This window comes from Psilocybe cubensis, chromosome 6, assembly GCF_017499595.1.
Source record: "Psilocybe cubensis strain MGC-MH-2018 chromosome 6, whole genome shotgun sequence".
Taxonomy (NCBI): domain Eukaryota; kingdom Fungi; phylum Basidiomycota; class Agaricomycetes; order Agaricales; family Agrocybaceae; genus Psilocybe; species Psilocybe cubensis.
Window position 1 is genome coordinate 1,996,661 of NC_063004.1, and position 11,631 is coordinate 2,008,291.

The 11,631-nt window shown below is 45.7% G+C and overlaps 4 protein-coding genes across 4 annotated transcripts; 2 read left to right on the forward strand and 2 right to left on the reverse strand.

Moving 5' to 3' along the window:
- Positions 1 to 4,524: 4,524 nt before the first annotated feature.
- JR316_0007133 (uncharacterized protein) lies at positions 4,525 to 4,939 on the reverse strand (the record flags this gene model as incomplete). Its single annotated transcript, XM_047892876.1, has 3 exons — positions 4,525 to 4,650; positions 4,714 to 4,775; positions 4,828 to 4,939. The coding sequence occupies 3 exons, from the start codon at positions 4,937 to 4,939 to the stop codon at positions 4,525 to 4,527; spliced, it is 300 nt and encodes a 99-aa protein (XP_047748158.1).
- Positions 4,940 to 5,416: 477 nt separating this feature from the next.
- On the forward strand, positions 5,417 to 6,760 carry JR316_0007134 (Fructose-bisphosphate aldolase 5, cytosolic; the record flags this gene model as incomplete). The annotated part of the gene is made up of 4 exons (XM_047892877.1): positions 5,417 to 5,759; positions 5,812 to 6,267; positions 6,330 to 6,476; positions 6,525 to 6,760. 4 exons carry the CDS (start codon positions 5,417 to 5,419, stop codon positions 6,758 to 6,760), a joined length of 1,182 nt encoding a protein of 393 aa, XP_047748159.1.
- A 104-nt stretch (positions 6,761 to 6,864) lies between these two features.
- JR316_0007135 (Pyridoxine/pyridoxamine 5'-phosphate oxidase) lies at positions 6,865 to 7,622 on the reverse strand (the record flags this gene model as incomplete). Its single annotated transcript, XM_047892878.1, has 2 exons — positions 6,865 to 6,982; positions 7,033 to 7,622. 2 exons carry the CDS (start codon positions 7,620 to 7,622, stop codon positions 6,865 to 6,867), a joined length of 708 nt encoding a protein of 235 aa, XP_047748160.1.
- Positions 7,623 to 8,333: 711 nt separating this feature from the next.
- Positions 8,334 to 11,508, forward strand: JR316_0007136 (Protein ral2; the record flags this gene model as incomplete). The annotated part of the gene is made up of 8 exons (XM_047892879.1): positions 8,334 to 8,405; positions 8,471 to 8,512; positions 8,563 to 8,701; positions 8,749 to 9,299; positions 9,353 to 10,308; positions 10,361 to 10,379; positions 10,441 to 10,627; positions 10,712 to 11,508. 8 exons carry the CDS (start codon positions 8,334 to 8,336, stop codon positions 11,506 to 11,508), a joined length of 2,763 nt encoding a protein of 920 aa, XP_047748161.1.
- Positions 11,509 to 11,631: the final 123 nt, after the last annotated feature.

Sequence of the window (11,631 nt, forward strand, 5' to 3'; positions counted from 1 at the left end):
TGGGATATCACTACGACTTCTTCATCATCATCCTTTTTATCGGGTTTAAAGTGGGAAAGGAGTTCCGATAATTGAAGCAGGCGGCCACGATCAAGGCGGGTTTTTAGTTCCCTAGCCTCCTTTGGCACATTACGGGCACTGTCAACATATTTGCCAAGTTTTTCAAGCGTAGAATCCAATGGGTGTACATGCGTTTCCTTCATCAGACTGAAAACACTTTGTAAAAGTGAAAATGATTGGTGAAGGAGCTCTTCATCGGTCAGCCGAAGCCACCTTATCAGCTCAGGGAGGAAATCTTGGAGTGCACCAATCATTTGAAGTCCAATTGGAGATGTCTCCCCGCGTTTTGTTGACTTCAAAGAAGCCTCCACAGATGCATTCGCTGCCTTTTCTATTACTCTCCACTGAGTCACGGCATCCTTGGCCAGAATAAGTGCGTCTCTCATCCAAAGAACCATATCGGGAGTGTCGATATGCTGTGCCCACATCGAGGCACGAGCATAAATAAGGCAAAGGGACTTGGTCAACAGACTCCAGAATTTAAGCATGCGATGAGCGGGTCCAGTAGGGTCATTCGGGCGTAAAAAATGAGCGTTGTGAAGCAGACCGTCTGGACTGGCACACAGAACATCTAAAATGTCTGCAAAACATCGAACAAGCGCAGCAGACAAGGAACTTGCTTCCGGCATTTTTGATGCGTAAGTGTGGAAATTGGTTAAAAATACAAAAACACCATCTAATGCTTCATTTGGAAGATTTGCTAGTAGCGACCGAAAACAGTCCATTCGACCATCGACGTCGAATGCTAAACCCGCCAAAGTCTTCCCTGCTGTCTGATAGTCTTCAACAGGAGAAAGAAGTAATAATGTAACAGCTTTTCCGACACCGGGGAGCTGTATTATATCGAAGGCGGCTTGACTGGACATGTTATAGTCTGCAAAACGCGATATCGAATCCGAGAACCCATCTTGAATTGTCTGGATGGCTTGATTGACAGTTTTGATAGTGTTGTCTCCGTCGGGAAAATTCCACTGTTTCGAAAAGATGGACTCTTTAATAAAGTCTATATGGGCGACTTCCGAAACAATGCCAACAGCTGTTGCGATAGCATTCGTGCTTCGTATTGAAGAGTAATATATCCGCCATATGGACGAGTGGAGGGACAATGCTGGCAATTCATCACATTTAATTTGCCTTTTCTTCTGTGACAAAATTTGACAAAGAGTTACGATGGCTCTCTCGAGAGAACGCACATCGTTCTTGAGGTAATCTTCGAGAAAGGCTTGCGCTGAAGCCGTAGCTGCCTTTATTGTATCATCACCATCTACAGTATAGTCAATGGAAGCGACGGTAGCCATGTGAGTTTTTAGTGTCCTCGTTACAAGGTCAGTGTTAGCTGGGCTTTTGTCAACAAAAGATTTCTGAAGTTCTTTGTGGAGAATCTGGATATACATAGAGTTGAGCATCATTGTGTTCCCGAGGACAAAAGAAGATAAGCTACCTGTATGACAATCATCAACAAAGGATACTGACAATTTTGGAAACGCTCCTGCTGGCTATCTTCAAAGAGACAGTTGATGGTCCTTTCGAACACGATACCATAATAACTGTAATCACGTATAGTAGATACGTATTCCTGGATCCAGGCGAGATGTGATGAAATTGACTCTGACGACGAAAGATGATTGGCATAGAATGGGTTGCCTCTGATAGCGTCAAAAACATTTGCAGGGTATTCCGGTCCTTCGCCACTCCACATATTTTTAGAGAGGCGCTTTAGCAAGAGATTGAAACATTTGAACACAACGGTAAAATCTGTGTGAATTAATAAGACCACTAGGGAAAGCAGGTATCAATTAAATGCGTACAAATGTCTTGATCTCTAAGGTGGCTTATCACTTTGCGTTTAAATTCGAGGGGCAAAGTAGAGTTTGATTTAAACCAGTCCGGTGGCACCAATCTCAGAAGAAGATACACCCCAGACCACAAGTCTATACCCTTTGCGAAAGGAAGGGACTTTATAACTTGCTCATTCTCCGCCGTTAACGGGAATTGCTGTGATTCACCTGCTCGGGGGTCGCGAGACGTGTCGATGGCAAATATTACCAGCTCCATGGCCTTGAGGTAAGAAGCTGAGAATAGCGAGAGGTCGATGATTCTGCTTCTAGATGCATAGTTTGTTGCCCACAGTCGTAGATCGCTATGGTTGGATATTAACAGAATTAAAAGGCCAGAGGGTAAAGGATGATCGGGCCATTCTTCCGTATATTTAGCCGGAGTATGAGTTTTGAGGTAGGATAATACTTCAGAGTTGCAAAAAATGGCCCAATTGGATATCATTCGGTACAGTGTGGCTGTTGGTGCGTTGTTTGATGCTTGCCCAGCGCCTGTGAGTTTATGTAAATCCCTGACAACTTCATTGGCCTCCCACTTATCGAACTCGACAAAAAATGCCCTCAATATGTCTTGGCTAAATGCAGCAAGATATCTGGAAGATATTCCAATTAGCAGGGGATTGGGAAAAAAATGGGCACGGTCTAGTGTCGTCACCAAACGTACGTAGTCCGCGAAGTCACTTTCGCGATTTCGAGTCCACGGGCACAAAAAGCACACGAGGACAAGCAATGATGCAGTCTCTTCTTCCACTCAACAACCTGAGGGCTATTATATGCCATCAATCGAATCAAAAAGGTTGCTGCATCGACAGTTGTAGCTTCCGCTTTGTCACAAAACCAGTGAAGACCCCCATCGGGATTCGGAGGGATACTCATTAGAAATGAGTAGATTCCCTCAAGGATAGAGTCTGTCGCAGCGGCAGTATCTGCCGGCTTTTCTCGAAGTAGCTCAAGCGTCTTTTTGACATTAAGAACATCACTGCCGACGGGCATAGAATGTGTCGGTTAGGTCGAATGTAAATGCAGTTCTAGGCGTTGAACGGGACAGTTTGTGCGACAGGACAGAAAAATGAGCCACCGAGATCACGCAGCAGAAGGGCCTGAGGCACAGACGTTTTGCAAATGTTTAACGAGACAATGGTTGGTGAAAGGTCAAGGAAAGGTTACTTTTGTATAATTAAATCGGCCGCCAGCAACTTGACGCGCTCCCTTCAAGTCACGTGAATCACACTTATCACTTCCTCGTGTTCAAGATATAGTAAGTATAAAATCGACTTCATCAAGAACTTTATGGACCTAATATGTCTTTTGGATACATAATGCCAGATTTGTTCTTCGTATCCAATGCGGTATCCTCAAATTGACCTTGAAAGCATATAAATATTCCTTTTGGAAACTTTACTATCTATCTTGGTCAATTTCTTCTATAGCGCGGCCTTCCTGGACCTAACAAAATATGCTTCCATACATTCGAGCGACACAGGCCTTACATTTCAAAGATTTTCCGTTACACTGTAGACCTAAAGTGCAATCGTAAAAGTAGGGAGTTTCTGGATCAGGCAACGCGTTATGAAGTTTGTTTTTTACTTACGCGTTCAAAAACTGCCAGTGGTTTCAGACTCATAAGGTCCTGGGAGTACTAATTGGACCAATTGCATTCGTTATGATGGCGACTTTCATCATTATGACATATTTTACAATTACATATCGGCGTGTAAATCATCTAACGGTCTAACTGGAATGGGGGCATAAACATTTCGGCAAGAATTGCTGGGGTTTGGTGTATCCACGCATCGTTCACGCACCACGACCCTAATTTGTCGGCCCGACTTTATTGGACTAAACTCATCAATTTCGAGCGATGTATCTATCAAACTCGTAAGAAATTTAGATATGCATTGCGACCCGCAAACTTGATGGCAAAAACCTTTAAGTATTTTACTTTCGTGTGTCCAACATAGCCATGCAATTTATTACCGGATATCCCGAGAGTCTACTTGAGCAGACGTGATAAAGAATTTTGCAGGCGATAAAATATCAGGATCAACACAACCTTCGAATTTTGGCTGATGTGCCCTACAGAGTGGTTTGAGCCCTTCATGACTTTACTGAAGGATGGTTTTAAGGTCAAGTAACACTTTTTCGTAATTGTCATAAAAGAGCGAAGGCGAGGCGCGACCTGTGCGTGAGGTAACTGAAAATTCACAAATTGATTCTTGTGATGAAGCATTCGAGCTGATCAAATGCAGCAGCTTGATTCACATTGTGATTGAGACGCAACCAAAGCATATTTGGTTAACTGGGAAAAGACATTCATCCCAGCAACGGAAGACATCAACAAACGACCTGTTTGTATAGATATGGGATACACGATATATTAGAGGTTAAAATCTTATCGAGGATATATCTGACAAACAAGTACCCGGCGAGAACTGATCCAGTCCCATTAGATGCCAATGGAGTTTTGAAGTGAGGAAGGGCCCAGTGCATCCCTCTATGGACTACAAGGCAACATATCTCCCCCCGGGTTGGCATCAAACTAGCGTTTCGCCATACCTTGATGTCACTACAGCCATGAGATGTATTGGAATGACCTTGCAGTGAAGAAAATGGAAACATATCCACTAGATTATCCTTGGATGGTTTCCTCGGTGTCGGCGGGGTTCGACTGCTGGTTATCAAGCAGTAAAAGTTTCTCCTCTGCGGGTGAAAGGGTGAAGAAAGAATTTATCTTTCTCCGAGCCCATCTTCTTGGCTGCAAACAAGCAATACAAAGGTCAGAAAAAGTAATTGGACAAAAATGTTTCAATGAACTGACAGCCTGAAATACATGCTCTTGGTCCCCGAAATCATAAAGGAATACGGAGTAAAGAACAATGCCTTATAAAAGGTGAGATAAAAGAATAGACTGCAGTAAGATTTATTTGCACACCCGGAATAACAGCCCAGGAAACCAGACCGGACCCGACATAAACCCATGGTGGCCTAAAATCTTCGCCAGGTCCTTCCATTTTTTTTGGTGTAGGATGGATATTCGTAGACATAGGTCTATGCAATCGTGATGAATATGTACGCAATATTCTTGTAAAGGACATGCTTCGCATAGTGTAGGAGGCGCTGAGTATACGTTGTTCAAAGACTCAACCAGGTGAAGTTCGTGCATCAAATGCCCGGCAAAATCACGAGTGCAGAATACAGCGCTTGCGGACCGTACGGCCCGTGTCCATCAAAACACGTTGTTTACCCCTGAGCAAGAGAGAAATTGCGACGCGACTTTCGACACGAATAATTAGTAAATGAGCACGGTATATGGAAGATAGCTATTAGGTAAAGTTCAGAGAAAACCTCCCGACATCTTTTTATGCTGAAGGTCGAATTATCGATTTCAATATTGTATGCTTCAATGAAGTGGAGTCAAATGATATAAATAGGTGGTCATGCTCCAGCTCAAGACTCTGTGAGAGGATGGAACATAAACTCGTTTCATTCTTTCTTGTTTCTCATCTATCGCAAGAATTGCCATGTCACCGGAGAACATTTACACCCGCCCCCATAACCTTTTCGCCACACCAGACATAAGTCCAGACGCAAATAAGGATGAGTGGAGGCAGCCTGGAGATGTACAAATTCTCCTATACCCTTACTATTCCAAGTTCGACGCACACGAGTTAATCAAGATAGCCAGAGCTTTAGTGAACCCCCGTGGTAAGGGAATTTACGCGACAGATGAAGCACCTTATGCAATGGATGACCTGCTCGCTTCATTGGATGAGGATCCCAAATTGAACAAAACCCGTAGTGAAGAAGATAAAAGGGAGCGCCGAAAGAAATGGAGAGTGTGCATGTACAGTGCCGCTCCGACTGGTAAACTTTTCCAAGAAGCTACGTATCCTAATGGTGCTGAAAGAATGCTTAGATTATATCTCTGGAGTGATTCTTCACGACGAGACACTCCGCGATTTTAAGCTAGCCGAGATTCTATCTGAGAAGGGAATCATACCAGGCGTCCGCGCCAACTTAGAACTGACACCGATACCCCGATCGGAAGATGAGTTCATAGTACAAGGACTCGACGACCTTCTGTCCAAGATGCAAGCAGCCCGTGCCGAAGGCGCGCGGTTCTCCAAGTGGCGGGCACCGATAGCTTGTAGTTCTGTTGAGGGTGGCTTCCCTTCACGCATTTCTCTCGAGACTCAGGCCGAAACGTTGGCTCAGTTTGCAGCGATTAGCCAGCAAGCCGGTTTGGTCCCCATCGTTGAACCCGATGTCGATTTTTCGAGGGACGCAGATCTTACGAGAAGTGCAGAGATCCACGAGCAAGCAATTGCCATGATCTACGAGCGCATGAGAGCCCACGGCGTCTTGTTAGAAGGTGATTAATTCTAATCGATACATCGGTTTTGGAAATTTTCTGAGACTTGGGATATATCATAGGATCCCTCATCAAGCCCTCGTTCCCCCAACCTGGGCTGCGACACCCTTCCAGGTCTAATGTCACCCCTGAAGAAATAGCTGTCGCCACTGCCACAGTTTTATCTCGTGCTGTGCCAGCAGCTGTTCCAGGAATCTTATTCTTATCTGGCAAGTGTATTCCCAATATTTTCGATCTTTCTTCTAACATGATTACAGGAGGATTGCCATCTTCACAAGCGACGCAATGGCTGGCGGCGATAAATGCGCTAGTACTAGCGTCTCCGCCGACATCTCCTTTCACGAGATTGCCACCTCTGACGTTTTCCTATGGACGGGCATTGCAGGGAGAGCCGATGAAACATTGGGTTAAGGGTGACGAAGAGGCTGCAAAAGCTGCCCTTGTGAAATGGTCGAAGGCATGTTGGCATGCAGCGAGAGGAGAGGTTTTGTAATCACAACGACGTTACGCGATTCCGATATTTGCAAAGTTGACGTTGATACGAATAATGATTATCTCTGGAAAACAAAATCGTGTTACTTGGTTGCCAGCTTAGATCTACGGTGACAATCTTTCAATCTTCCAGGTAGGATGTTCATCCGATATCTCTCCCGTTCTCAGATAGCGAATGCGGTCGTGTAATCGAGAGGGCTTTCCACTCCAAAATTCAACTTCACTAAAACAGAGTCAGCAAATTTCTCATGCAACAAGGCGTAGAAGATGTACTCTGGAATCACTCTCCAACCGCCCCAGAATTCGGGGGTAGGGACCTCAGCGCCGTCCTTCTCGTCCTGAATCCCAAACTTGGACTTGACTTTTGCCAGTCGAGCATCAAGTTCACCTTCCTGTATCACTGTACTTTGCTTACTTGCCCAAGCGCCTAGGCGGCTACCAACAGGACGACTCTGGAAGTACTCTGCGTTTTCTTCTGGAGTGAGTTTCTCAACCCGTCCGACCACTCTAACTGATCTATGAATCTCCCGCCAATATATGGCAATAGCAGCATGAGGATTGACTGAGAGTTCTTGAGATTTTCGAGAGGTGTAGTTGGTGAAAAAGACGAAACCCTTTGAGTCGACTTGTTTCAGGAGAACGACGCGTGCGGATGGGATACCATTGGGGGTCGCAGTTGAGAGTGTCATGGCTTCCGGTTCTTGCACTTTGTCGCCTTCAACAGCCTCTTTGAACCATGATCGAAACTGATCTAGAGGAGACGATGCGGCGTTGCTGGGGGTGAGATGATCCTTGGTCACGTATTGAAGGTGAGGGAGGACTTTGAGTTTATCGGCAGCAGGTTGTGCGATGACTTTGTCCATTGCGAATCGAGAGGCGCCAAACTTTTTCAGAAAGTTTCTCCGGGGGACAGATGGCTTTGGAAAGGAGCACTGAAGAGATAAGTTGAAGACATTTTTTGCTAAGGAGTGCATTCCAGATTAGATGACGCGATGAACGGCTTACGACCGGAAATAGCCGACGCAAACCAGGGATCGACACCGAGTGAAGGCACACCAACGTATCAGTCGGATTTTTGTTCGCCTTGTCCAAAGGCACTTTTGCGCCGAGTTCAGGTTGACCGCATCGCCCACGTTGTATTCCGTACCTTTTGTAATCATAGAGGCTGCTTGAGAAGCATGGTTTTGGCAGCCTAAATTATCTACTTAAAATTACTCACCGACCCTTTTCATTTGTAAATCATTCTGCTACGTTGAAAACGTTAGTTATGAAGCTACATACCTCCAAATTCCCTTCCCTTTATTGCCTCAAAAAAGCAGCAGTTCAAGTCATAAAGCTAGCTGATAATATGGATGTAAATGCAAAACCCCTGTTATTTGTGGGGTTTACCTCTGGGGCCGTAAAAAGGCTAAAAGAGGCTATGTCAACGGCGTGTCGGCAGCCGGTGACGGGTGCCTGCCTGCTTGATCGAACATTGTTGGGAGAATAATTGCTCTGTTCGTTGTCCATTCCAGTCTCTTCACTCTTCCCTTTTCTCCCAAGCCCTACAGCGCCCACGAGCGCCTAATCCTACCATGCTGCACTCCATTTACGATCTCACCACATTCTGCAGGAAGACTACTGGCGATGTCCCTGCTAAACTTGTTGTATGTGTCCTCGTTTATTCTCAGTTCCACTTTTTCCAGTTACACATGACTTTCTTCGTTCACAGGGCGCATCAACGACCGTCGTGGGCTCCAAAATGTATCTCTTTGTGAGTTGTAAGACTCTTTATTGACCACCATGTCATTGACCTTCTGACAGGGTGGAAGATTGGTAACGGAACGTAGGATGGTATCCGACCTCTATGTTTTTGATTTGGAGACCTTCGTTTGGGAGCAAATCCCCATGTATCCGGACGACGATGTCCCAAGAGCGCGATATTTCCATAGTGCAGATACATGTACGCTTTGATCCCATTAACTTTTACTTAACTTACAGTTGATCCAGGGAATAATCACCTCGTTGTCTTCGGTGGTATGAGCAATCAGCTCGATTCCTCAAATCCCGATGAGCTGTGTGTTCTTAACGATGTACGGCTCTACAATCTCTCTACGAGACGGTGGTTACCGTCTCCTCCCCCACCCCCTGAACCCGACCCGCTACTCCCTCGTGCTCGTTATGCCCACCTTTCTTCAGTAACGGCAGATCGCCTATTTGTCATCGGAGGCCAGGACTTCTACAATACGTGGTTGGATGATGTATGTGTATTCGATCTCGTTACCAAGACCTGGGTGCAGAAACGCGACTATCCAAGACATTGCGGCACCTATCGAAGTGTAGCCGTATCTTCAAATACTACCGTTCGATTCCCTCAGGAAGAAATGCAAGCTTCTCTCTCATCTTCTTTGGAGGCCTCTGGAAGAAGATTCAAACCGTCTAAAAGTACTGCAAGTCCATCCGACGATGTGACCCCTCCTGAAGCCATGACACATCTCGCTTATTCCGTTGAACCCACTGAAGATCATCCCAGTGATATTTACCTCTACAGCAACTATAACGTATGTCCTTCAAGTTGTTCATGTCAAGCGCATTTAATAACTGCTTGTCATAGTTTACCGACGTTAAGCGAGAGCTTGAGGTTTTTTCACCCCTCCCAGATACGGACTTTACAATCCAAGACCGGTCTTCTTCCATGACAGGAACTACTAGTCCACCGGGTCTTCGATTCCCTACTGGCGCTATTCTCGGTACACATCTTATTATTGCAGGGACGTACCTTGCCCATAGTTACCAGTCGTTCTCTATCTGGGTTCTCGACTTGACCTCTATGACCTGGTCGCGTATAGATCCTGGGAAAGCCATTGAAACCGGTTCTTGGTTCCGAGGATGCTTGTGGGCGGATGCTAACAAATTTCTAATATTTGGGAATCGACATGGCAATCTTGTAGATGACTACAACCGACGATTGTTGAGCTGGGATCACGTCGCAGTTGTTGACCTAGAAGCCTTCGGAATATATCAGCCTCCTCCACTCAAACTGGACGTTAGAATGCAGGAGCTGGGCCTCGCAGCTCTAGAAGAGCGAGTGCTGACAGATTTTGAAGTCGTCTGTGACGACGGCGTCAGAATACCGTGCTCAAGACGCATCCTGGAAGATCGTTGGCCATGGTTCAAAGAACAACGAAAGCAGTTTTTGCGAAAGGCAACAACAACACTGGAATCGCTCCCAACATCATCGATGCATCTCCCTCTACCCGAGGTCGCAGGTGATGGAGTGCTGGATGAACCACGCGTTGACCCACGGCTGACGCCTCGAGCGTTCCATCTCTCGGAACCATATGCCGTTACAATGGCATTGCTACAATATTTTTACTCTCTCGCATTGATTACTCCGCTACAGCATACACCAGCAGTGCTGAGTCAACTATTAATTCTGGCTACTAATTACCGGATACCACATCTGGAATCACTTGTAAAACATGCCATGCACCGGTCATTGTCGAACTCGACTTCTGTGGGGGTTTATGAAGTGGCAACTTTATGCAGCTGTAGGAGTCTCCAAATTCGGTAAGATCATATGTTTTTTTCCCAACCATCAACTGACCTTATCAATCATCAGAGCTTTAAAGACTGTTATGGTAAGTTCAATGGTTTATTATACACGTAACAATTTTGATGTGTTTGTCCCATTACATTCAGTCGTACACACAAAAGCGACCATCAAGACGAACTGAAAAAGAAAACGGGGGAAGTAGCCGACCGTCTGATAGCGGCGGCGATGGTGGTAATGGCTCGTCTAGTAAATACGTATCCCGGCCACGGGGCACTTCAGATGCCAAGTGGTCCACCATAGCCGACAGAGGAGGGGGCAGCAGTAGTTCATATAGTAAGTAGGATTTCTAAAAAAATCCTCTTGAAACTATGCCAAACGTGGAAACAAACGAAAAAAATATTAACAAAAACTATGAAGATACTATGCAAGAACTGCCAACCAATGAACAAGCGCCGTCCACGATCGTGGTAAACATGAATGTCAATGTTGGCACTTCCCCGGCCGATCTGCAACCCTTACGACACCATTCTTCCCGCCCAAGGCTATCATCCGTCGCCGACGCCACTTCTACCGCTCCGGGTCATCATCACAGACCCTCCGTCAGCTATATAAATAGATCTTCTTCCCTTCCCAACGAAGCTTCTTCACCCCTAACTCCCAAGACATCTTCGAACAGCATTGGTCGTTCCTACATCGATTACCAAAATTCAGCAACTTCAGACAGTGATGCGAACAACACCACCGATGACGAATATCATATCAACCGGAAAAGCAGCACTCCCAAACTTCATGGCATGACCCCAGTCGTCTGGCCAAAAAAGGCGCCTAACGTTCGCTGGATTGCACCAGCTGAGCTTAATGGCCAGACAGCGCCACCGCCACACTTCGAACCTGCGCCTAACTCACAACTATCAATCTCTACATCCTCTGTTTCCAACACAGCGTCGCCTTCTAGTACAACGTCCACCAGCTCTGCATTTGCGAGATTTTTGGGCCACCACGAAATCACAAGGAAAAAATCGCAGACCGACGACTCGCAGGTACCGAACGCGTTCAGTACCGGTCAGCGATCTCAATCGGCGCTTGATCAGCTCAAAAGCCAAATTTTAGAAATGGAAGAAGAACGGAAGCGCTCCAAAAAGGAGTCACATATCCATGCTCTTGTCGACCAAGCAGGAAAACCTCTTACACTTTCGGGGGCGATGACTATGTAATTCAAACCTAATTTTCTCTATTCGTATTCGTATGGTCTGTATATTCACCCTTTCGTATCCTTTACCAAATATTTTACTACTTAACAACAATCTATAAAAGTCGGTATCTTCCTCTTCGTATTC